This window comes from Phalacrocorax carbo, chromosome 3 (genome assembly GCF_963921805.1).
Source record: "Phalacrocorax carbo chromosome 3, bPhaCar2.1, whole genome shotgun sequence".
Taxonomy (NCBI): Eukaryota; Metazoa; Chordata; class Aves; order Suliformes; family Phalacrocoracidae; genus Phalacrocorax; species Phalacrocorax carbo.
In genome coordinates this window covers 68696444-68724148 of record NC_087515.1, presented here as the reverse complement: position 1 = coordinate 68724148, position 27705 = coordinate 68696444, and the positions used below count along the sequence as shown (strand labels likewise).

The following is a 27705-nucleotide window of genomic DNA, read 5'->3' as shown; positions in this document are numbered from 1 at the left end:
CTCAGTTAATCTAGCCCTGATGCAAAACTAACCCTAGTCTTCAAGTAAACGGGACTCCCATGTGTTTATGGCCCAGTTGAATATAAACTAGTGACCATTAAAAGAGAGCCATACTAGTAACTACTTACCCTGAGTTTGCTGACACAGACCTTCTCTGTCAGAAGTACTGATAATTGCTGTATGTGCAATTTTTCTGAAACAGCATATAACACTACATGTAGCGATAAACTGCTTGGTATGATGCTGTGCCAATACTGAGCACAGAACAGCTGTAATTACTAAAAAGATGTCAGCCCTTGAGGGAACATGATATACGTCAAAGAAACATCAGCTTCAGTGCCAAATCAGCGAGTTCTTTTATCTCTATCAAGCATAAAAAGTCTACCCATAAAATATGTAGAGACTCATACATACACTCAATATCCATACCCCATCGTTTTATCATCCTGAAGATCTTGTCAATAATATAAGTTTCTACTGAAATGTAGCTGGAGAAACAAACTGCAGGAGGTCAATAGAAAGGCAGGACTGGGCACAGCACAAAATCCCACAGAAAAACTATGTTTTCATCATCTTTACATACTCAAGCACAAAGGCGGACAGCCAACAGATCCACCACTGTATGAATCACAAGGCCAAATAACACTTCAGGAGTGAAGAGATGAGGGTCAGGCAGAGCAACAAGCGACAGAATGCGTTACATTGCACAAGCAGATTTGTTTGGCAGAAAGGGTGACATATCATTGTCTATTTCCTGAAAATTTCCATTACTCTAGCCCATCTTTTTTAACTTAGGGAAAAACAGGTGTTTTAATCAATTCAGTGTTTTTTATGACTGCCTGTCATTCATGTAATAATGCTATAAGTGAAATTCAATTAACAATAAATTTGGTAAGAAGAATCAATTAAAACTAAGACCCAAAATACAAGAGAAAAAAGTGTTTTTTCTCTCCATTAGCGAAAACACAAGCATTTCTGCAAGAAGAAAATGCTTTTAAGGGATCAAGGTCTCACAGATGTTCTTGTGTATGCTTTTTGCACTTAAACATTTATTTTCTACTACCGTGAAGTGAAAAGCATATTCTGAAGAATATTGTACCTTGCTGTGCATATCCCAACCCTCTCTGTTACTTCCAATTATTTAAAGTGAGCTATTGCACCTTCACATTCACTGAACCTTGACAAGAGGGTTTTGGCCAAAGTAGGCTTGTGATTAACTGGGAAAACATCTCAAGCTCTCGTAAAGCATTTAGCAGAAGCCAGAAATACAGAAAACAAACAAAGCACTGAAAACATCTAGCATCTTGAAACTGGTTTTCATGTGTCCTACGTTCCCAAGAAAAGCACTATGATTATACATATGCTCCAACGACTTGCAGAGCAAAATGACACGTTGCAGCTCTCAACATCCTCTGCAACAGCCCAAATCTTCCACTTAATATGATGCCACTCCGCAAAAAAACCTGCATTATGGCCTAAGCAAATATTGGATGGGCAAGGCCTACATGACACAGAAGAGTTTGTACCAGACAGAAAAGGAAAGCAGGTGACAAAGGCTCCCAGTATCTCCAGAAAAGGGCAAAGAAAGCAAAAAAAGTCAGGTAGAAATAGCACAGGAAAGCAGGAAAAGAATACCCACAGAGAGCACATACCCCTGCCCTCCCAGGGAATACATCAGCACATACAAACTTCCATGAAGCAATTCTTCCTGCACAGCACACTACTAAGACAGTGCCCCTTCTTCACTCCTTGGTTTACCTGCTCAGTGACTGACCTGAGTTTTAACTTTAGACAGAGAGCACAGTCTCACAGCTGGGGTGACTACGTGCACAAAGTTGCTTAAATCATGCCTTGAGTTAAGGCGTATATTAAATGCTGCTCAGGACCTGTGTTACTATTTATATATATTCTGCTGGAAAATCATGAAGAACTGGATTCCTTTGTTTTATCAGATTAAAACAGACCCATTTGGTTCTGAATATGAAACTCTGACTCACCTTTGGTTTTGATTTTTACAGCTTTTTGCTGCTTGAATTCTGTCCCAAGTATGTCATAGAGAGCAGTTAATTCAATCAGTGCTAAAGAGTAGACTTTCTTCATGTCCTGAGGGGCCAGGTCACCAATCTTTGTGGTACCTGTTTTGTCCTTCGGCAGCCTGAAATTCTGAAACCAGAGATTTGCAGCAGAGTGAATAATACAAGTCATAACAAATTACTTGGCCTAAAGGCTTCCTTCAGGGCACAACCCTTCATCATGAAGCCTGCTGTTACTGACTAAATCACAGGAGAATCCCCCAGATAGGTTGAAAAGCCAATGATCTTAAAATCATAGGAGGATTTAGGTTCCTAGTGACTTCTGAAGGTCATCTAATTCAACTGCCTGCTCAAAGCAAGGCTAAGTTCGAAGTCTGATTGGGTTGCTTGTTGTGTTGTCCAACTGAATTTTGAAACCCCCAAATAACCTCTGTGGGCACCCATTCCAGTGCTTAATGCTCTTGTGAGGACTTTTTTTTTCTTTGCAAAACAGAATTTCCCCTGTAGTCACTTGAGTCCATTGCCTCTTGTCCTTTCACTGTGCACCTCCAAGAAGAGTCTAGCTTTGTCTTACTTGTAACCACCCACCACCACCTTCTGCATCCTTTTGCAATTTATAGGGGTGGAAATGGCTGTCTGTGAACAATCCTATGCATATGCAATTGGGATAAAAATCCCTCTGCACTTATGCACACAAAATAACATATTTGGCTGCCATATAAATAATAATAATAAAGGGGTCCCTTCTTAGAAAAGGGGGATCCTTAATTATGGTTCATTTCTACTGCACTAAATGCTCAGAAGCTGCAGTCAGAGACCAATATAAGGAAATGAGCCGAGAGGGCAAGGGGGAGGGACTTCCCAGCTCACAGAGCTTTTTAACTCCATCTCTCACCACCAGGCTTCTAAGTAAGACTTGCTTGTGCCTAACATTAACAGTGCGCATGACTCAAAGCAGGAAGGTTGACAAGACTTTCTTCCATTTGGAAAGATATAGTATATTCCAGAATTATTTCCTCATCCTGTACAAACCCAGCAATAGCACAGATGAACTGGTGGTTATGGTACATGACTACAAGGGCACATACTGAAACATAAACATAACTTACAAATTGTAGATATATAGTCAGTTTCCCACCTTGAGGTTTCATTGACTTGCACAAACACGTGTGTTTAAAAATAGCTGCCAATGATGAAGGTGCAACAAATACAAATTGTAGATTTAAATAAGTAACTCCCTTCCTTTTCCTATCATTTTACCACTCCGTTCATCACTGAAGGATTAATTCCAGAGCCATGTCTTTGAGCAATCCTTCATAAGCCTAGATAAAGTATAGCTAAAGTATGTATTATGCATATATATACACACACGCACGCATATATACAGAAGTTAGAGTATAGCTATCATTTCCTTGTTATAGACTGCATTAGAGAAACATGACTTAACCACTTCAGAATCTATTTCTAAATATCCATTAGTGTCTGGTTTATAATGTTTAAACTAGGATACATGTGGTAATTACTATTCGAAGAACGGCACATGTCCTTATCTAAATTAAGTGTTTGAAGAACTGTGAAACATTATTACTTCAGACACTATGTTTACTCAGACTTGTTTGCATACACTGTTAGAAGAAAAAGACATTTTTCACACCAGTCATTAGTTTACAGGTCATATGTAACTGCGTGTTCCTAAACTATTAGGTAGGGAGAGATCCTCAAAGAGATGCCTGAGGATCAACAACAAAGTACCTTGGAGGATCTTCTTTTGTGTTTATTTGGATTCATTCAGAAGAGCCTTTTTTTATTACGAGCTGGAAAGTAAAACTAAGTACAAACTAATCCTTTATCTCCTGCCATTTGACTTCAGCTTTTCTATAGATCATTCTGTTTTTCATTCCCATCCCTCATCTATCTGCATTGGGTAATTGCACAAGGTTTCTACAGGCATCCACCAACCCATTTTATATGACAACAGAGGTTTTTATTACAGAGGTAAAGCATCTCACCTCAGATAACAAGAAAAGGGGCTGTAAACAAATGCAGTAAGGACACAGTTTGTGTACAACTACCACTAAGCTACTATTCCAGCTTAATATTACCAGTCCATTATTGCTTACACATAAAGTACATTTTGCCAGACAGAAAATGACATAAATAGGCATAAAAGTAGTTACTTCCACGTTATCGAAAATACTATTCCCAAAAATTAGTTATCTTGAGAAGGGCTATCTCCACAAAGCTGGATCTGACAAGGTTCTTCTACATCTAATTCACTATCAGATAAATATAATCCAAATAGTACCACTAGTGAAAACAAAGAATGAGAGCAATACATAGGAAACACCTACCGGGAGAAGAGTGTCACCCCCTCCACCCTTGCACATTTTGCCTACTGAGCTTTCTTTGAGATTAGCTGCCTGTTCTGCAAACGATATCTCTAAATTTATGTCAGTGTCCAAAAACTGCACATCTTCAAGCGGGCTCTTCTGCTCATCAATTCCAAGATTAAACTTCGGACCTGAAAACAGAGTAGAAAAAACTAATAATCAACAGCAGCACAATTGAGCGTCACTCAGTGCATGCTCAGTGCATAAGAGTAAGTTTAAAACCAAGTAGAAATTAATGCTGTGCAAGGAATGGACTTTCTGGTTCCAAATTCACTGATTTCTGTATTTTTTGTCAGTTGAAAATTTAGCTTCTTCCAAAGGTCCATCTTTTACATTTTTCTTGAAGAATTCTGCCAAGGCATGGGGTTTTCTCCTATTTATCTGTTACAAAAAGATAAAGCAATCCACCTCAAACAAACAGCAGACTCCCAAGAATCTTCCAGAGCCAAACAGCTTTGGCATCAGAAGTTTCTTGCCATCAAACACTTTCCAGCCTCAAAGACTGTAACACCCTACAACCAAATCAGCAGTTCCTTCTGCTGTTAAAATTTCAAAAACAAAAGAGAATGTTTCCTCTATGATACAAAGAGTTAACATCTGGGAATAACAAAGAGTACACACATCATGTCTTTGCCCCAACAACCCTGTCCTCACCTCAGCCTGAAGAGTCTAGATTCCTCAAAACTGTTTGGACATGTTTCCATGACACAGGGAAGGACTAAGTACACAACAGTGGCCTTACTTCTCTTTCTTTGTTCCTTAAAGGAATCAAACACTACACAAATGTAGAACATTTTCTGGTAAAAAAAAAAACAACAAAAAAACGGAAAAAAGGGAGAGGCAGTTCTGCATTTAGAAAAAGAAGTTGTCTAATTTCATAGTAAATCAACCATTGCTTTCCCATATGAAGTTAAAATACAACATGAAAGAAGCAAGAGGAAAATTATTTTGTAAATAACACTATTTAATACAAAGCATCAAAGACAATTCGGCCAGAGAAGGATTCTGATCTCTCCACCATCTCTTGTGATGTGGTACTTCTTAAAGGCTTAAAGGGTACATCCAGAACTAGGTTCCTTGTACAAGACGTTACAAATACGTTGGAAGTATTTGTGATGAAATTCAGACTTTCTTAAAACCACCACAAATATTAACAAATCAATTCTGCTCATTTCAATGGGACCATGATTCCACCACTGGCTCCTAGGCACAGGAGACTGCAGCCTGTTCAAAGCTCAGATACTCCAAGTGCAGGAAAAGTCGGATGGAAATGGACATGAGCTGAGGAGGCGAACCATGAGCAGTGTGTATGCTTTGGTATATGAGCATTGTGTAACAGATTAATTCCTTTACACCACTGTGGGAAATTCTTCTGTGGCCTGGAACAGCTATGCTAAACCAAGACAGAAAAAAATTCCCATAAAATAGTTACAGCTACAGCATTATTTGACCTTGAAGCAGGGAAGAGACTGCAGATAGGCAGATTAAGGGAGAAGCCATCAGGAAAGCGCTGCTCTACACTCATATTTTCAGTGGCCTGCAAAAGAACTGAGCTACAAGCATTCAAACTGAACAACATATGAAACATCAAGTTTAAAAAAAAAAGAATTACACCAACTTGAAGTTTTCCTGAATCGTATCTGCATCTAATTGAAAGACTATACACAAAACAAGACTAGTCTCTGATATTCTTTAGATTGCATCCTGAAACCTACCTCAGTCTGCCAGGGCCAAACTCAGGGGACCTGAAAGACAGGCAAACGGCTGCAGCCACCACAGCCACTCCCTGGTAGGGCACGGAGCTTTCTGCAACCACTCCCACATCAGTGTAACTGATCTAGAGCTGAGACGCTTCCAGAGAGAGGTGGATTTGAGTTAACACTTTGACTCTACTTACAAGCAAAGAATGCTGTGAGAAGTATAATAAAACATTTCCAAATTTGGTCTGTTGTGTGTGTTACCACTTGCTCATTCCAGAGTGGTTTCTGCTCACTTTCCATAGACCCCAAAAGATGCCTGGGGCATACCCTAAAGATTAAGCTGATCCTGAAACTAGAGCTGCTCTTTTCGGTAAAGAGATATGTGAAACCTCAGTAGACAAACATATCCAAGGTTGAATTCATCCCTGTCTTCGAGCTTTGCCTTCCCAGCGTGTATATCTGTATACATCACGTAAACTGTTTAATGCATCCGAACTAAAAGAAAACAGTTCCCCATCCTCCCAAGACTTTTGTCATGCTAATGTGGCCTATACGTGACCTACATACTTCCTACCAGCCTGGGAGGGATCTGATGTTAACAAACAATAAAGCAGTAGCTCCAGTTTCACTCCTCTGGTCATACGAAGGCACCGCGTAAAGCAGATGTCTTGGTAATGGTGTGCACATTTTTAAAGTCTGGAAATGCTGCTGTTGTGGGTGTTTCTTCTTGTTGTATAGCATTGCTCTTATTGTGCATTCATTATCTAGGAAGCAGCTGTTAAGAGGAAGCAGCTTTGGTGTTCTGCCAGCCTGCCAATTGCATGCAATATTTCATGTGAGAAATGCAAGTGTGATACAGAAAAATGTAAATATTATCTATAAGAATGCAGAAACCATATTTTAGATTAGCCATGTATCCTTTCTTTGTTTCACAGTGCTATTTAAAGATCACATAAAATGATGGGAGCGCTTCAGGAGTGGGGTGTGGATTACATTTTGGGTTTGTTTTGAATAGGACATGGAAATATTGGAAGTGTCAACCTCACGATTTCCTATTTTTGCTAGAGAATCTAGAGTATACCCCAATGGAGCTATGCTGATAGATCTTAATTTATAATTGGAAAGGTAGAATGGCTGATTTTTTTTTTAATGACACAGCATTTCTCTAAAATGCAAATTTATGGATGATTTTAAATAGAAAATAAAAAACTTTGTAATCTCTTCACTAACACTATCACTCTGGCCATAGATTCCTCATTTATCATGTAAAGTGAAAAGCAGAAACAAACTCTTTAATTGAAAAAATACAACCACATTTCAGTCTTTTTTCCTATCAAGAAGCAAACATTAAAGCTCTTCTCCCTCACGTTACACATAGCACATGCAATCCTTTCATCCATGTGCCAGATCATTATGCTTTGAGATTGCCCTTACACAGAGGTTTTATCTAATATTCTTCCCTTGTAGCTGAACCTGTGTGTTCAGGACAACTGCAGTCCCACAGTAAACTGACTTTTGCTGCTCCCCCATTTAAGCTAACGACTGTTTAGCTTTTCATCTGCTTTATTCTTACCTTTTTATTTCTTGAGATGTCTTAACCAACTTGGCTATTCACTCCTTTTCACAGGCATCCAAAGATAATTACTTTTTTTTTTTAATGAGCTGTTGAACATATTGCTATCTTTGCAGATCTTTAGTGAGTGTTATGGATTGTTAATATGATAACGTCTTTTGACAGCTTAATACATGATTCTGAATTTTCATTTCCTGTACATCCATTCTGTATCTACATGAAACAACGAGGCACTTAAAGCCTGTAAGTGAGGGTCCTTCCAAAAGAAACTCAAATATGCATCTACCAACAAAAAAAATCTTAGGAACTCATTACACTGTTCTGCTTGAGCACGATCAGACAGAAAAGTATAAAAACATAATGCTTTCATTTTATTCCCTGAGTTTGCTTACATTGTTTAAGCAAGAAACAAGGTGTGTGGGACTGGCAAGAAAAGGAGTGAGCACAGGTTCACACAGCCCATGTATGCTCTAATGGCAAACCATTATGATAACGGTCATCAGCTCAATTTGAGCTTTGGATTTTTTTTTCTCAATGTCTGACATGATATTCGTATTTTTCAGGTAAAATTGGTACTACTCTGTCAAAGGGGGATTCCATTTTAAAATAATGTCTTCGGATTTGGATTTCATAAATATTTAGCATCTCTGAAATATCAGGCGTTGTTTACTTTTTGCCTTCAATTCGTTCACTGTTTGTATAACACTAATTTGCTCATCATTCTGGAGGAAAGATCACAGCACAGCACTGAAACAGGTGTCGTGCTTTTAACACCACCAAGCTTGCATGGTTTGACTGCAAATTGAACTGATTTTTTCTTCCTGCCCCAGTCTTGGGAGCAGAGCCCACTTCAGCATGCTGACAAGAGCAGAAGTGAATCGGGATGTAAACAGGATGTAAAAAAATCGGGATGCATTTGCCATCTACCTCGCAATCTGTGCTGAGGAGAGCTAGCATATGGGATTTGCCTTTCAGAACTTCCCATTTCTGAAGGGTACATCAGGGCTATTGGAAAAAAAGAACCAGATGTGATAAAAACTCTGTAATAATTGCTTGGTAATTTTCCAGCTCTGAATCCTACAGTGCAGTTTATTGACACAAGCACCAGGCATCTCTTCCTTCCCTTGTGCTGAACCAGCAGTCTGGCAGTCCTCCCAGCTTTTTACTGTTCTTATTTCAGTGAGGTTGGGAAGGATTAACTGAACTTCTGGAAACGCACAGATTTGGTGATATTCAGAGCTGGTTTATATTAATCTCTCTCACTTCAACTTCCATGCACATTCTGTATTGTTTGTTGCTGTTTTCTAAGTCCGATTACAGGTTAAGTAGCTTGCAGTAGGGAACCTGATCTGCTTGCCTGACTACTTAAGTGGCTATACGGTCTGGTGTAACACCTACGTGCTATCCAGCCCTCAGGAAGAAGAAAACCCCAACATACAAATGATGCATAATAACAATGCGGTATCTTTAAGTTTAAATGGCTGCCAGTTAATATCCTGATCTCTACGGTGATGGGTATGGTGGTGTAACAGTCATGGTGCAACCCCTACTTTGAAGAAACATAAGATGATACAGGGCAGCCACCTTTTTATTACTGGACTGGAAGAACAGCAGAAAGCTTTGTAAAAGTCTTTCATCAAAATTCATACTCTCAAAACAGAAACTATGGAATCAGCTAAGGAATTCTGTGATGCTCTGTCCTACATGGCAGTGAGAGGGAGGGGTCTTCCATAGGTTCTGCACCCCTCTAGTGTAATCTAGTGTGAACACAACCCAGTCCTACACACACTGAATGCTATTTCCTTTCCATTTTCCTTTAAAACGTAAACAACTTTTTTCTTTCGTTCCTGTTTTTCTTTCATATTGAACTGCAAATATATAGACAGTTCTCACTTTCTTTGGATGTTTATAGTCCATTTGTTTTTGTTCCCTTGAATGCACTGATAAGCTTATGTATAGCGCTTCATTTCCTGCACTGTACGGCAGAGATAAACCAGAAGGGATAAATTAAGGATCAGGAAAGACCTAAGAATAAGCTATGAGAGGAGACTTCTCCCAGATGACTCAATTGTAAGATGATCGCTGGTAACAGACAAGGTTTCCCAGATGGCTCAAAGGACACTATCTACAGCCAAACTTAAAAATTTTACACCATAACAATGCAGGCCAGTTCAGGTTTCTCATAAGAATTTCTTTTTCTTTTTTTTTTTTTTTGGCTGAGAAATTACTGGAAATATAGACCTATGCAGTAGCTTCTGTAGTTGAAAGCCTACAAACCAAAAGTGGGAGAAAAAAAAGAGAGTTCTTTGGCATTACCTTTTGTTCCACCTGGTACTTCATTTTTGTTTTCACTTGTTCTCACAGTTGAGGGTTCACTTCCATCACAGACCTAAGAAAGGAACAATGAGTATGCATGCCTATAAAAATCAAATGCTTGGTTGTAGAAACTCCTTTGAGTCTGTTCAGGATTAAAACACATACCCTGGCAATTCAGGGGTATGCAGAAGCACACCTGTGTTTCAGTAGAAAACCCTTTGCCAAAGTCAAAGGGGATCTGAAATCTAGGTAATTAAAAGAGAAGTCATTAAGCCCCCTCCCCCTCTTCCTAAAAGGCTAAGTGGGTATAAGACTTACTTTTCCAGAGTTGCAAAGTATAAGAAAATATAGGCTTTGACCTGAAGCTGTAGTTTGGGAAGGACATGGAAAGGGAATCTGGAGGAGACATTTTGACTGACTCAGCCAAGCTCCTTCCTCTTGCAAAATATTACATGGTTGCCTCCCCTACAGAATAATCCCATCCCTTTTACAGCACGGCCTGACATTAATATCTGTGCTTGCACCTTAGATTTCCAACAACAAAACTAGGACACTTCAAAGAGACAACAGAACAGGAAAGGACTTCAACCATCTTCTCCTTTCTACAATGCTGCACTATCCAGTGTTAAGATTTGTCACATTCCTTGAACTGGATTACACCTACAATAGGAAAAAAATATTTCAGAACGTGTAGAAAAACTATACCCATATATATATGGGTATACAGATACCCATATACTTTTCTACCCATTATTATTTTTATTATCTTTTTGGCAACTCAAATCAACAATGAATGTTTAACACACTAGATTTTTAATTGTAATTAAACTCAAGCATACTTACTGAGAAAAAAAATATGTTTTAAAGGTTTCTCCTACCAACACAAATCTGTATATTTACTTTTTTTTTTTTTTTAAATCAGGGATCTTGAGAGGTAGAAGAAGATAGCATGACTGCCCAGAAGCTTATTACTGTTTCAGGGAGCACTAGAAGCAGACTGGGAAGCTGTCAAGTCCGGCTTCTCTTTGGGAATAATGCAGGAAATTTAGGAGAAACATCAACACAATTGTTGTGTTGATGTGAAACATCAGCAGTATTGTTTTACCTTTCCTCCTGCTTTCCTCCAGGTGAACGGAGGTTACAGGATTTTCAGAGGCTATTATTAAACTGGAATTACTTCATACAGCTGCAAATGGCTTCGTTCCTCTTTTGTTACATAACAAGCTTTCTAATGATGGGAGAGTAACAAAGCACTGAGACAAGTTACCTAGGGAGGCTGTAGAAGTGACTTCACTGCAGGCTTTCTGTGACAGATTAGATGAATACCCACAAGCAATGATTTCTGAATAATTATCTTGCTTTGGAGAAAGAAATGCAGTATAGGTTTGGGGGCCTACACTTGTATTATTTAATTTCAGTCAAGGAGACAGGTTTAGAAGGATACTTTTTTCCCCCAGTTATTTCTATATTTAACAAATATTCTAACCTTCTGTTTTATACATCTTAAATAGCTACAATCATTTGTCTGCTTGCATTACTTCTCACTGATGTTAATAATATCAAAACATAAGACAAGGGGTAACGGCTTTAAAGTGAAAGAGGGTAGATTTAGATTAGACATAAGGAGGAAATTCTTCACTCTGAGGGTGGTGAGGCACGGGAACAGGTTGCCCAGAGAAGCTGTGGAAGCCCCACCCCTGGAAGTGTTCAAGGCCAGGCTGGATGGGGCTTTGAGCAACCTGGTCTAGTGGAAGGTGTCCCTGCCCATGGCAGGGGGTTGGAACTAGATGATCTTTAAGGTCCCTTCCAACCCAAACCATTCTTTGGTTCTAGGAAAACATGCAGTTTAAGAGACACAGAAGTCTACTGAACACTGTGACATACGATTTTCAAAAATTACAATGTGTAGCTTAAATAAAGGAACATGAGTATTTCTTCTGTTTTACTGAAATGGCATACCTGAAAGAGAAATTATACTGCTTTAAGCTATATGATATTTTACCTAAATTGTTCTGCTATTACATTTTGTATTTTTAGGTGTAGTCAATTCCAAACTGGATCCCAGAAAACTTATACAGAGTTAATATCCCTTCTGCAACCACATGCAAAGGAGAAGAGTGAAAGGGAAGTTGTGCCTCCAGAACATACACTTGAGCTTACACACTCCTCCCAGTACATTTCAGCTCTGAATTTGAAAGGACTTGCCTAAGAGAGGAAGCAGTTGGGGAAAAGAGGAAGTTAAAAACCTTCAAAATTCGCAATGCTTTCCACAGCCACTACAATTGTGTTGAACAACAGTGGGAGCCACAAGAACATGGGACAGGGCTGAGGTCAGGTAAGCTAGTTGTGCTCTTCCATCAGGTCAGACTTCTTCCAGCTCAAGATCTCATTGCTTTTGGAGGAGCAGACAGGACACATATGCTTCTCCACAGAAGAAGGAATTCTAATCATAGTCTCCATTTCCCTCCTTCCCCTTTCCTGCGTATGGGAGAGGAACTGTTCCATTCGATACCCCATGAGAGGGGATCGGGACCCTTCAGGACCTGTCAGAGCAACTTCCCGCACACAGTTTAATGCCATGCACAGGCCCTGGGAATTAGTACAGGGCCTAAGACCCCAGCTGACGGGCAGACCTAGCCAAAATAAAGGCGGTTAGGTTGATGTGCCTTTTTTTAAAAAACAACAAACAAACAAACAAACAAACAAACAAACAAAAAAGAAACAAGAGCACGAGTAAGAGATGCTACCCCCTATCTGGCAGACCCCTCAGGATGGCTGCAGGGCACTATCACCCAAAGATAAAAGCGGGCTTTTGGTAGCATTTTGGATGATTGTTGTAATGAGTTTTGCATCTGTGTTAAAATTAATTCAGATTAATATCCTGACCATGGAGTGGTTGTTTTATTCATCACCTTTAAGTAATACAAGGCCAATGTACATAATTCTTTCTACACACTAAGTTTGCTTAATGCAACATCAAGCCTGGACTAATGCTATTCCCGTAAATTCAGTTAAAAAATTCCCTTGGAAAGGAGTGAAAGTTAGACACAAATCATCTGAAAATATCCCTTTTGTGTCTGTGTGTCCCTTTCCTCTACCCGCACCCCTGCATGTCTCTCTCTTTTCTCTGCCCCAATCAAACAAAATGACAGACAGGAACTTACTTTTCCCTCTGAGTCATTTTGTAGCCTGAAGATCTCTCTGACATCAGGAATATGGTGCTGTTTGGTTTTTTTCCTCATGGTTTGTGTGACAGTCTCTACTCGCTTTTCTACTGCTGCCTTCTGTGTTCGGGTCAATGTGGACAGAAACACCATGCTTTCCAGGGAGTCGCCAGAGCTCTCACCAAACAGATTTGACAGACCTGCCTCCTTCAGCCATTCTTCTTCAAGTTCTCCCTCTGAGCAAGGCAAAGAGGAAAAAGCATAAACATTGGCTTTTGAGTACTGTTAAGCACTCTGGATGTTAATAACATGATCTAGTTAATGCAGTTCACAGGGAAAGTACTAAGGGGATCCACAATTAAGAACAACTACTTACACTATCATGACTTGGAAAAAAACTTGTTGCTTCTAAAGATCTTCAAAAGGGTTAACATATGATACCAAAGCTTTTAAAATAGATAATATAATACAGATTGCTGTGGGGCATTCTTTATAATAATCTACAGCATAAATCATACACCGTTTTATAAATGTACCTAGATAGAAATGTGTATGGGGAACTCTGAAAGCCTCTGATCACTGCTGCTTCATTGATTTTTAGTTCAATCCTCAATCTTTTTAGCTCCTTTACTGACATTGTTCTGCCCACTTTTCTTAATACATTAATCCTACAGCTTTCCAGTAGCTCAATTTAATGAAGGACAAACCAGGCTACAAGAGTCACCTTAATATTACTTTTTAATCAGTTCTTATGACATGGTCTCCAGCCTGCTGACAGCCCACAAAACAATTGTTACTTTAGTCCTGTAGCTGATAAGATATCCTTTATTGACAGATAACTCTACATGAAAGAGGAGAAAGCTATTAAATGCTGTCACCAAAGGCAAAACTTCTGCTTCTGAAATCAGTATCTCTCTAATGATACTTTCTTTAAAACACCACATTCTGTCTGTAGCAGCCAAGTTTGTGCTGAATGCCAACAACGCTCTCAAATGCTCAAGTAACATTTCCATTTATGAGATTCAGAAAAGTACTCCAAAGCTGGGATGTCGACTTCACTGTCGACTGTAGTTTCCCACAGTGGACAGCGCACATCCAAGTGGGCACCTGAATACTAACAGCGTTCAGAAAATAGACACAAAATTTTAGGCATTAATTTTGCTATGGCTATGTGGCCAAACCCTGAGCCTCAGACAAAACTCTCTCCGATTTTGTTATTAAGGCTGGAAACAAGGGCTACACCCATTCTCCAGAGCAAATGTGAGCAGGTATTTCTTATCGTCCCCCTGCCTTGCCTTTGCATGGCTGCATCTCAAGCAAGCCCCCATTCAGGCAGGCCCATCAGCCAGGTGCAGTGTCCTCATACCCAGGAAAGGTGCTACACATTAGGCAAGGTGTACTCAACATGTACTCAAGCTGATCAACTCAACTGAGCTGACTCACTTGGGCTTCATGCCAGAGTCAGCAGCTTGAGCTGGAGCAACTAGGGGGAGAAAGCTATGTATAACTAAAAAAGGAAATGGTGGGTTTTGGAGTGCAGAGCCTGAAGGTGCAGCAGCATCAGTGAGCTGAGGTAAGAGAAAAGGTTCATGTGCTGCTGAACAGTGGGCTCTGCTGCTCTGGAGAAAGCATAACAGCTCTGTCAGATGCCCTGCTCCTAGGGCACACAGGCTCGGAGCCTTACTGCTTTGATACCCTCTTCAAAGCACTTGCAAATAGCAGTGGTGTTTCAAAACACCTAGGGAGGCAGAAGTGCAAATCCCTTCCAAAGTTAAGGGAGCACATTCTTCTCACTCATGTAGAGGCCATACCAACATGCAAAGCTCACCATTTTAATTTACTGAGACTGGGCCTCTTGTGAGAGTGGGAAAGGGACAGATACTGCACTGTTAAAAAAGGATTTTTAAGAGAAGAGTGGAATTAAGGACGCTACTCCTCTTTTGTCTGATAGGACATGGAAAATAAACTGTCCAACTTCTAAAAATCATGCCCTCAGGAGTGGCCCATAACTGGCACTTCTGCGAAACAAAAATAATACAACTGAACAGTCACAATAGTTACAAGCGTAGAAAGTTACTCACTAAACTTAAACCGGTTAATCATTGGCTTGTCTTCTAAAGCGTGAGGTTTCTATCCACAATAGCTACAATAACAAACAACATACACAAAGAGTGAAAGGGTAAGTTAGTTTAACAGTAAACTGCAAATAAAGCATTGATTGTTGTGATTTGCAAGTACAGGCACCTTGCTGATGTTCTGCAAATACTGTTTAAAGGAAAACCAGCCTTCTACTTATCTTTGATACAATTCTCCTTCAGGGCACTGCCTGTTTCTGGGGATATGCATCAGAGGCAACACAATTTTCAACAGTGGATGTTCAGCAGAGTGACCTCCTTTTTGATTTAAGTGGTTGGTGCCACCTCTTGGAGTAAGACTTAAAGAAAAATCCCTAAGATGGCAAACTGATGATCATTCACAAGAACAGATTTCATTACCATCTGGCTCTTTCACTACAACTGCTACTTGTTCCTCATGATTATTTCCTCTGGTTTCATGGATGTTTTCAAGTTCTTTCCAGTAGTCATCCATAGACAGTTCATCCAAGGAGTCCTGGGATCCTGAGCGGTCAAACGACGCTCCGTCGGGGGTCTTCTTTGAATAGTCATGGTTCATTGTATACTGGCCAGACCGACGGCTACAAACATAAATCAAAAAGCAATGTTTGGTTAGTGTTTTAAGATACAGGATATATTAATATCTGTGAAGGCCGTCAGTGATGAATTGTGTAAAAGTATCAAAGGAAACTACTGACAACAAGCAAACCAAGATATTAAAAATTACTTTTAATATCTGGAATACATTTTTAACTTAACATTTCTGCTGTATGTACGTCCCAATCTGGAACAGCCCAGGAGCCTGTATTAAAGAGGAAATAATGAGTCTAAGTTGTAGTAATCCTACTTACACCAAACCTGCAATTCAACTCACAAGAGTAATTTCCACAGACTTTATGGTATGTATCTTCTTAACATCACCATTCATAAAGAATTTTTCATAAGTACCTTTCTGCCCGAGTAAATTCTTATAGCTTGACAGTGCCCCTACTTTCTTCCTTTGCTATTCTGCTTTTATTTTTTAGAAATGTTTAGTCTGGTATTTTTGACCTTAATTACAGCTGGGAAAGGACAAAGTAGAGTTACTGAAGGTAGTTTGTGAAGTAAACTGGTGAATCCAAATGTTTAATAAAGGCCACTATTTTTTTCTGTTTTGCTTCCTCTTTGACTGAAAGCTTACCGTTTTTATAGTTTGATGTTACTAGTCTTTGGTTTACCCTGCCAAATGTATGTTGCTAAGGCTTTCAAAAGGGATCTTCCATCTTAAGTATAGCTGCAACTAGAAAAAAGAAACCAAGAAGCTGAAACCTCTAGGTTTCGTCCTGACCTCATTAAGTCATTGCCAAAGATTACCACTGACCTAGCAAAGAATTCCTCTTAAAAACTGCAGAGGTTATAGTGATGTCATTGAAGTTACAGGTCATCCTTACAGTCAAATATACCAAATCAAAAGCCAAAAACTGACTCAGAGTATCAGAAAGAAGACATGGGTTACATGAGTAGCAACCTGACCTAACTTAAGAGTTGGTCCTACTTTGAGTGGAAGGCAGATGAGACAAGATGATCTCCAGTGGTCCTTTCTAAACTAAATTACTCTACTATTATGACAATATACAAAAATTCTTCCTTGTAATAAAAAATAGTAAGTTCTTAACATTTCAGGAACAGCTTAAGATGTCTTTTATGTTTGAATTTGTCTCCGTATTCTAAAAAAGGAGGCATGGTTTGGGGTTAAGTAACAAATATCACTTATTCCAAGAGAAAAACATATCAAAGACCAAGCATTATGGATTTATCACAATGTAAACACAGCAAATTAAGTCCTACCTTCCCATTTGGCTGACTTTGCAAGTTTACCTAGAATTAAAACAAAAGCACCGCGTCCTTACATTTTATCTTGGGACAACTAACGCTTGTTAGCAGCCCCTAAGTAAAAAAGCCATACCTTTCTCTCCAAAGATAAGCCCCCTGTGTGTCCAAGTCACAAATCCTTTCACACCATATGTACTTGATTCTCCGATAAGAAATACTAACTATATGGACTTTGCCTTTAAAGGTAAAGAGCCTTATGGAAGGACTATGAGTTTCCACCCACCCTGCCTCTCTGCTCCAGGTACAAGTTAATAAATGACAATGAATTACCAAGGTAATATGCACCCCACACCATTCCTTAACCTTCCCTTATTTGAATGCCCAGGAAAAAAAAATAAAATATATATATATAAAGGAGTATTTAGCTTCTGCATCAACAGCAACAACAACATCCTGCTAGTAGTGCATGTTACCCAATAAATACAACTTCTCCATGTAGCAACCTTGGCTCTTAAACTTCTCCTGACAGGTGTGTCCTGTGTGTGACCTGTGCTGCTTTGTGAATCCAACACTAATCACTGCAGAAAGATGTTCATGGAGCTGCATCAGAAGCATCACAGCAGCCGACACAAGTCCCGAGTGTGGCCAAAGCAGGTCGGGCTTCCCAGCCCTTGCCCAGGCTTCCCTCCTCCTGCAGCTGAAGGTGCTCAGAGCAGAGCGGGTCCCTCTCAGAAACAGACTTTGTACCCTTGAGCTGCCGCCTGAGGGAGGTCAGATTTCAGCTTATCATCCCTTGCTTTAACCCTGTGGAGCTGCTCGGCAGCTCTTCGGTGGCCTCTCACCTTTGGAACAATGTGCTCTCGCTGACCCTCCTCAGCTGAAATTTAACCACCACAGCTCACCACGCAAAAGATAAAACTAACAGATGAAATACGTTAAAAGCATGCACTTTGGGGGGCTCTGGCAGGCTGAGGTGGGATATTCTGCAGCAGGTCGCGGCTCTGTGCCATGCTTCCAGGGAAGTCCTCCTCTTGCCCTTCTAAAAAAGCTAGCTTATTATCTTCCCTAGACTAAGTCCTGTCTCAGAGAAGTGCATGCCCTGAAATGTACAGCTGATGCACAGAGCACTCAACGCCATTTTCAGGGTCCTGTGAGCATTTGCTGTACATTAAGAACACTCCATTAACTCTCAGAGACTGCGCCCTACCCTTCACTCGCCCATCACAGGCCTGCTCTACTCAACCAAACATAAGCTGCTTTTCTTGTAAGGCTCTTCCCAGCCTGACCTTTACATCACTCATTAATGGATCAATACAGAAGCTCCCAACTTTGAGCAGCCAGTAATGCCACTTCTCCTCGTAGAAGCCCTCAGAGAAAGACACAACCAACCAGGGGAACCTTCCAAGAAGTATTCACACAAAAACCTCACAGCTCTGCTGCGAATCTCTTCTTCAAAATCCACATTGCCATGGGCCCGTTCACAGCTGGCAGCCCCAGCGCCAGCCACACTCGGGCTCTTCAGGAGCTGAGGCCACAGGCTGCTGCCACACAGCTCCCACTCCACTCACTGATTCCCTGTCTTCCCTTGACGGACTCGATCAACCCCCTATCCCCAGTTTCTGTTTGGACCGAAAACGCTTTCAAAGCCATCTGCATTTGTCCAGATCCACAATTCAAATTTCTATGGGCTAGAACTGAGAGAAGCTCAGGCTGGCAGAGAACTACTGCTGAAATATTAGCTGACAGAGCAGGTCAGATCTTATTTTCACTTCACTTGGCTCAGTGTTCCTTGCCTTGCATACCCGACCAGAGAAAGACGCTGGTGAAGCAGTATTTGGTGCATAATCTGCGCAGCAGTGGCTCCAGGCATCCTCATCTCTGCCCCTCCCACGAACCCCTGTGCACAAAGAGCCACAAACAAGAAAGACCCTTTGAGGATAATGAAGAGAGTCTTGATACCATAGGCTTGGTGTAGATGAGAAGAAAAATAATTTTTAAAATTCACAACATAGGTAAAAATAAGTTGCCAGTGAAGATTTTTATTTTTAGTTGTCTGTTGACAAGACTAAGAACATAGGATTTCTGCCATGACCTTCCTCTAAATTCAATCCTTCATCAAGCATGCTTAGTAAACACTAGATGCATATCACACTGTAAAAAATGCCTAGGTGGGAACAAATTAAAGTCAAGAAAATAAAAGGGGAGAAGTGGAAAAGCAATCAATCTTAGTAATAATATTATAAGGAATCTGGAAGAGAGCTATGTTTTCAAAGTAATTAATCCCACATTCACAGAAAGATTCATAAAATAACCCATCTTAAAAAAGTATTGCAAATACCTCATGTTGCAAGCTCTAAAATTTTTTACAAGACTGTTTTCCAAAAAACTATCAGTAGGAAATAAGCACAGTTCATTGCAAAAAAAAAGCTATTACTGTGGTTGCAGAAAACAGTTTACTTCTCCAGCACAATCTTAAGTTTTTCGGTAGTCAGTTTTTCTATTTAAAATTTGAAAAATGCAGCTGCTTTTCACAAGTATCTTCAGGGAGATCTCTTTTCTTCCCCCCGAAAATGCAAGCTACAGCTAACAAATGCAGCCACTTAGAGTCACTTTCAAACACTATTCATTTAGCATTTCAGATTACTAAATGGTAAGTTTACTCTCCAGCAGTTTTTTTTCCCCCAGAAAACTCGTATTTCCATTAAGGTCTTTGCTAAGAACACCCTCAAACTCTATTAAAATCTTATTAACATCTATTTCCAATCATTAGCAAATAGTTTAGTCTTCAAATAGCTTTACAGGGAACAGTGCAATACTCTGATTTCTAAATTACACAGTCAGTCCCGACCTCTGATACTCAGACACATGCCCTTTGCAGCTGATGAGATCTTTGCCTGTTTATCTCAGTATAAAACTAAGCCCCCAGGTATAAACCCCATTCTTCAATACGGTTATTGCAGTCTCCTACCAGAGGTAATCTTCTTGTCCCACCCACCAGAGATGCATTTATTTATTAGAAACATCAAGGATGCAAGATGAAGCACTCCAGCTCTTCCAGAGGGGAGCCATTAAAAACAGTTCTTGTAATGAACACCATTTGTCACATGTTCAAGGAAAGAAACCAGATTTGGGTTATTTCACTAAGCACTGATGAGCTTCACATTGTGGCAAGTACTTAAGGTAGAAGAACTGTGCACAAATATTTTCTTCAGCCTTTCCTTTTGTGATCAACTGCATCCTTTCTCAGCCTGTAAGAAAATATGACTCTTCACATTAATTGCTGTTTTACACCATAATAAAAACGTGACTGTTTTTCAGGTTCTGTCAGCCTGATCTTGATTTCATCAACAGTCACACTATACTAGTGCAGTTTTCTTTCTTTTTTTTTTTCTTGTGAAATCTACATCTCCCTGTCTGTTCCAGTGCCTTTTTAGCAGTTCATAACTGATACTTGTCATGTGTAAACTGCAGCAGCTAGAGATTAGTGCATTCGTTAGGTGCACTTTCACTGGCATTTCAGCTAATTTTGCCCTTACATCCATTTTTCTCACTCAAGGATTAAGGACTATGTTGTGCTTTAAAAGACTGAGTGATGAGAAAAAGATAACCTTTGTCATTTCTATAGCACTAGCCACTAATTTTGCATCTGAAAATAATATTTCTACATCGCTATACAAACATCATAACTGTATGGTATCCTTATATACTATAAACATAGGTATGTATTAGATGTCTAAATATACTGAAAGGGAGTAATACTAAATGTGAGGATGTTCATGGTCATAAAAACTAGGGAATATAAATACACTGTTGAACCAAACAGAACAGATTAACACTGCTTAAGGAGAACTGATCTTCCTCTAACAGGATTAATGCAGGAGAGCTCACTGACTCCAGGAAAGGACTATAGAAAGAAGGTAGAAAAAAAGACTGTAAAAAAAGAAATATTGTAGAAAGACTGAAAGGAAGTCTAGCTACTAAATACTGCGCGAACATAAAGCAAAAAGATACCAGCCTCTATAATCTATCTTCTTCCTGCAAAAAATGCAACAATGGATGAAACGCAAGTGCAAGGGAGGAGTCGGAAACACCTCTTCTGCCTAAAAATTAGGAATTTCTGTACAGGACCCCTTTTTCTGCCTGCTTTTGCCAAATTTTGGAATGCAAAACTCAGGCCTGGATCTTTCCTGAATAAAAACTGTCATAACTATAAAAAGCATCACAAGTGGAATAAGGGAAGAGGCCATCTGATTAAATACTACGTTTAATCTCAACTGAGATTCAAGTCTCAGAATAAATATGGTCCTTTTTCACAGCTGGTTAACAAAGCCTAAAACTTACCTTAAGTAAGTTTCACTTTTAAAGAAAGTTACTTGCTTTAAGCTAAAGCTTACTTGTTTAAGCTTAAAGTAACTTGTTTTAAGTTTAAAACTTAAACACTGTCTTTAAACAGGTTCCAGAATGAAGGCCAATTCTATGTTCTACAAAAGTTTCACAAACGTGTTTTTGTATCATCCAATCTCCAACACTGAGAACAGTACAAAAAAAAGCATTGCATTATCAAGTGATATAATTACTTGTCAAACTGGACTATTACACCTCCTTAAGCTGTCCACTCAAAACACAATCCTCGTATGCTTGGCCTTAAAAGCTTCTTTAAGTAATCCTGGCCATTAACCATTGCTATTGGGGTTCTTGTACAGGCAACGCCTTGAGCACTGCCGCCCCTTCAGATACACTCTCTCACACCCCAATAAACTAGCACTTTACCTCCAGAGTTATGTGACATGACAAAACCATACCTGACTACAGCTATATTACAGTAGCAACTTCTGAAATGCCCGTGCAAAGGGAGTCATCGCTCCCAAAGCCAGCATACAATTGGCCATCTACAGAAAAGCTATTAGCAGTATTATTGCAGCCGTATCTCAGCTGATATTGGGGCTCACCGATTCTGAGTATCATATTAACATGTGGTTAGATGTGTTAATAAATGTCTGGACATTTGGTATCTAGAAAAAATGCAAAAATATTTCTGACCCTGTTTAAAGTTCTTCAGAACATTCAGAAGGCGTTAGAGAAACTTTAATCTGGGCTTATATTTCTCCTTTTCATTCTAACTCCTAAATCTTGTCACTCATTGCAACAACTGCATCCTTTCTACCTTTTCTGTCTTTTATTCTTTCCATGACTGACTGCAAACTCTCCTGAAACTCGGTCTTTTCAAGGAAGCCATACAGGGCATGCAAAGATAACAGTAAAGAATTGACATTATTTCCAGTATTTTTGGTGAACTGACACTTCACACTCCTCTCCCAACTTAAAAGAGTTTTATTTTGGCTGCTCTGTGACCTTATGGGACATTTTGAATGTAAACTGCAATCAAACTTGCCCAAATCCCCCTTAAGCTCCAAAGAAAAGCCAGAGAAGTAGGAACTGAGGCAAAGCTCTGTTCTCCTTCCAAAGACAGAGTACAAAGTGATTGCAGAGAGGGTATAAAACAGTACCAACTTTCTAAATGAGCATAAAAAAGGCTGAGCAAAGAAAATCGGGTCTCTTAGGGGTTTTTGTAATACCATCAGCTGCTGTTAATACCTGCTTAAAACTGCTCTGGAGATTAAAAACAAAACCCAAAACAAAACAAAAAACCCAACCCCATCCACAAACTGGCATTTTAACACCCATCCATGAACAATAAATACAAACCAGGCCAAAGTTAGGGCTGCCAGACTATAAGCCTAAGGAGTATATATATACACTGTACTGCTTCCAGCCACATCCTCATTATTATTTACATAAAATTTTTTTACCTTAGTGAATATGACCTTCCTCCTTTCCCAACCCCAACCTGTCACTGAAGAAAAGGGGAAGGAAATTGTGGCAATGACACAGAATATTACACTTAATATTCTAATCCACTGCACCAGAAATGGAAGATTCCAGATATGATGCCAAAACATAATCTGCCTGAACCATGTGCAGCACTTCTTAGAAGACTAAAATATTTCATGACATTTCCTTTAATAGGACCTCATGTTCCTAACACAGCCATTTAGTCTCTACCTATTTTCTACTTCCGATTAGATAAATTATAATTATGGTAAATTGATACACATACATACCCTAGCTAAAATGATGGTATAGATCATCGGCCCCTGTGTATGATTGATGATGTGAAATGATTTATTATCACAAAAAGTGTTAGAACGTATACACTTTTGAACATCTGTAAGAAGAGTAATTTGATATGCCACCCCAGGTTGTTTCTTGTTCCACTCCACACAAAGCAAGAAAGAATTCAGGATTGACAACTGCTGCCATGAAGCCTGTCTCCCACGAAATGATTGGACCAGTTTTATTTCCTTGGTTTTTTCGGGGACTGTTGTATTCCAGTGTCTGAGCTGTTCAACTCAGTGCATGCTTTTAGCTTTATTTTCCAACCATAAAATACAGAAGCCTGCTTATTTCTTTTAGTGGAAGGTGAGTCTCGTGCACTCAAATTTGGATCTTTAAATAGAACATTTTTCCATCTATCAGAAACATATAACCTGGCCCAAAGGGGCCAGGGGTAGAGATTGTAATGGTTCTACCTTTAAAATGTTGGAACCTGTGATTTGAGTTGCATGTTATAAGAATTACTATAGCAGGAACCACCCAAACCAATGGAGGACAAGCCTTACAAGAAGCAGTGCAAGTGCAGCTGTGACCCAACCTGAGCTGGCTTTGGTGCCCAGTAACTCCACACAACACACCACGTCTCCTGCCCTGAGTGACCACCAGAACAGATGGAGCCCAAAGTCATGGACTAAATGAACTCAGTGGACATTTTGTGGACCCTCTACAGACACTTTACAGGAGTGGTCCATAGACTAAGGGAATGTTATCCGTATATTATATCAGAGGATGGGAAAGGGGGTGGTGATTAATGAGGTTGTATTGGATAGTGTGGGACCTGAGCATGACGAAAATGGTATGGAATAAGGGGTGGATACTGTCCTGTTTTCAGCTCAGATAGAGTTGATTTTCTCCATAGTAGCTAGTATGGCGCTATGTTTTGGATTTGTGCTGAAAACAGTGTTGATAATACAGGGATGTTTTAGTTGTTGCTAAGTAGTGCTCATGCTAGTCAAGGACTTTTTCGGCTTCTCATGCGCGGCTTTTGCTTTACCTATTAAACTGTTTTTATCTCAACTCATGAGTTTCCTCACTTTTACTCTACTGATTCTCTCCCCCATCCCACCGGGGGGAGTGAGCAAGTCAGCTTGGTTGCTGACTGGGACTAAACCACAACCATCTGATAACTGCAATTATTATCAGACTTGCAATAAAATTATCACAATTAGCTAAAGAGAGCTAGAGAAGTAGTACCAGAATAAATTGGTTTTGGTTTTACTTCTGCATTGACAAAATGAAGTAGACCATATTGTCTCAGCTCCTGCCGTTCTGACCCTTTTAATTCTCATACCACTGTAATGGAGACTCTCAAAGGCTTTGAAAACACATTAGTATTTTTTGCCCACACATAGAAATTTCTGGTCCCAAAGCATACATTTTAGAAAGAGAAATAGCTATTCCTGGGAGTGCAAAATCCACCAGGGGGGAAAACAAGGAGATGGGGAACCTAGGTGACCTGTATAGGTACAACCACACAAGTGGCACCATGTTAGAAGCAGGTTTGCAACTCATTCAGACTTTTGGAAGAGCTGGAAGTGCTTAAAGAACCTCAAGTCCCACTGAATGAAAACAGAAGTCAGTCACGAAACTCAACAGGCAGCCAGTATATTTCCCTTATGTATGACCCTAACTGTCTTTAAAGCTCTAGTTTTAAAGAAAACTTATTGCCCACAGCTAGGAAAATAGGAAGAGAAATGGCCTCACTCGAATCTCCTTTGTCACATTTTTGGCTCTGACTTGGTCAGTTGATCTACCTTTCTTATTCCTTCCAAATGCCTTCTCCATCACCTGGCTTCATATGGACACAGTTCTGATTCTTTTCATTCTCTACAATCCATATAAAAGACAAAGATGTATGCAAAATATGTTCTCTGTAACAACTCTCATGCTGCTTATTGGGAAAATATTCAAACACACCATACACATTTTAAAAGTACACTTTTTCTGTAATCTTCTAAGAGAACCACTGGAACTAATCTTCTCCCAAAGAAGAGAATAAAGCCTGTGTGAGATTACTTCAGGCTCCACAGATATCAAAGAGAATAAACCAGGAAGTGAAACAGATATTTGTAATTCCATTATTGAGAGGCACAGAGAGGAAAGGTTTAAATAATTTAGTTTTCTTTTCACAGTGGAAAAAAATAAGCGTGGCAACAAAGCCCAATTTACGCTATCCTGGCAAATACCAGGACCATCTAGTAAAGTACAGTTACAGCAATGAAATGATACCGGAGTCACTTTTGTGCTTCTAAAAGCAATTAACTCTCTAACAGCATTAGCTCTTACCATGTTAAAGGACCTATTAGTTAGACCTATAACCCTTTTAGTTGCAAATATTACAGCCTACAGCACAATTCAGTACCTTTGTTTATGCTTGAAGGAAACTGGCACACATACATAGACAGTTTACTACAATATAATGCTTACATTCAGAATAAATTGTAAATGAATTTGTATGAGCATTCTCAAACAGCAGGCAAGAAAATCCATGCAGAAGCCTCAAGACCTTTCATAAGGAAACTGTTTTCATTATCCAAACAAACCGCTAGCAAAGACCCACTAAGTCGAAGTGGATAAAGGTGCTCTCACGGAAGCCAGACAAGAGTGGGAGAGCAGGAAGCCGAGCCACTCGCCTGCAGAAGGGGCTGAGGAGAACAGCACACGCAAGGCAGGCCAGCACCCAAGTACACTGAGGGATATGGACGGGTCTGTTCAGAAACTGAAGCAAAACGTCAGAGGGGATGCTTTTAAGAAGCATCCTTAAAGGCAAGGTGATAGGAGAGAGGGAGTCCTCAAGGACACCGCAAGGGATGGACAATCCCTTAGCTGAGGCTCTGCATGAGGAAGGAGGTGTTTGCAACCAGCTTCAAAAGTGGTCACTGGGATTTCACCTGCTCTCAGAGGAGCAAACACAACAGCGCTGCATCTGTTTCCACACATGATGCAAATCTGCTCTTGAGAAACTCCTCTGGTAGAAGCCAAGCAGAGCACGCCATGGCAGAGGCAGAGGGCAACGCAGGTCTGCCCTGATCCAGCTATTTCCTTCACACCCCCTCCCCACAGACCCACCGCACAAAAAGGGCAGCAGAAAAGTCTATTGTCACCTCAGCAGAAGAAAAAGAGAATGGAAAGAGCACTCAGTCACAATTCTTACTTTTTATCTTCGAGGGCAACTGCTAAAGCCATAAGCCTTTGCAACGCCTCCTTTCTTACCAAATTCCTTCTTCTAAGCAAATATTCCTGGAAAATCCCTGTTCCTGGGGTGTAACAACTGAACTGTCTGCAGCCCTCTCTGCTACCTATGCTAACAAGCACTTCCAAAGGCTCAGTGTCCTATGACCCGGCAGGAACCCCACTAAATAAAACAAAATTGCATTAATATATTCCCTCCCCCCTCATATTTCTGGTAGTTTTTAAATGTCAGTAGACACCTAAGGAAGCATAAAGCAACTCAGGACCACAGCTTCTCTCCTTCCCTCTCCCTCTCTGCTACCACCTCTGTTTTCTGAACATTGGCAGAAAAGATATAAAAACATCAGATTTTTTACAAAAAAGCACCCTGCAAAGGTTTATTGGTTCTTGTACGCATAAATATGCCCCTTCAATTACAAATTAAATATACAGATTTACAGCTACCAATCTGAATATATAGATGCATTCATGTGCACGTTTGGAAACTCGTGGTAGCCCTGACAATAACACCCGGTCTGAAATTTAAGAGCTCCAGCTGGTCCATTGTTTCACTACCAGAGCTTAGGAAAAAACCTTCCAAACACAGCAGAAATGCCCTATAACGCAAGATGGAGGTGACACCAAGGAAGTAATGATGTGGTTTCTGCTGTGTCAGGTTCTAGAGGAGTGATGGGGGGGGAGGGGAAGCCAGATTACCCACAATAACAAATCCGTTCTCACAGTCTGGGTCTCCCTTGGTAGGATCCCACCCATCACTAAATGCCTACTGTAGCATTCACTACTGTGCTATCTGCCTGCAAGGTCTGAGCATTGGCACTTGAATACAAAAACAAAACTCCAACAGTAAGGATTTAAAAGATGTTTGGTTTTGTTCCAGGAGAGGAAAAACAGAACGAACATAATGCAAACCAAATAGGGGGAAAATCAGAAAAGAAATAAACACTGGAAATTAAGAAAAAGTAAACAAAACATGCAAATTAAATACCACTCATTTAATAGGAACAAACTGTTCAAAATGAAAAACAAACCCTAAAAGAAATCCCATATGTATTTTATTATTAGTTGATCATGATTTTACACACGTAATCCTTGTTTCTCATTTCCACTAACATGTTTTTGTTCTTTACTCTTAGATCTGATTCTTTTTCCATGTGGGTATGTGGGCAGCAAGTTCATCAGAACTTAAAAAGGTCATGGAAGACTGTCATCATATTTTAAGGCAGCAAGGGGAAATGTT

General features: G+C 39.9%; 1 protein-coding gene across 7 annotated transcripts in view; it reads right to left on the bottom strand.

Annotated features, from left to right (window-relative positions):
- The window catches only part of ARHGAP18 (Rho GTPase activating protein 18), a 99748-nt gene that overhangs the window by 26112 nt on the left and 45931 nt on the right, over positions 1-27705 (bottom strand). For 3 of the 7 annotated variants that reach the window (XM_064447312.1, XM_064447311.1, XM_064447310.1), the window contains exons 2-6: positions 15672-15871; positions 13177-13412; positions 10013-10085; positions 4385-4554; positions 1998-2163 (exon numbers count right to left, since the gene is read on the bottom strand). In XM_064447312.1, coding sequence (XP_064303382.1) covers positions 1998-2163; positions 4385-4554; positions 10013-10085; positions 13177-13412; positions 15672-15871 — 845 coding nt within the window. Of the gene's footprint in view, positions 1-1997; positions 2164-4384; positions 4555-10012; positions 10086-13176; positions 13413-15257; positions 15320-15671; positions 15872-17117; positions 17141-17575; positions 17871-27705 lie in introns of those variants that run through there. The other 4 variants (XM_064447315.1, XM_064447314.1, XM_064447313.1 and 1 more) reach the window with 4 other exon arrangements.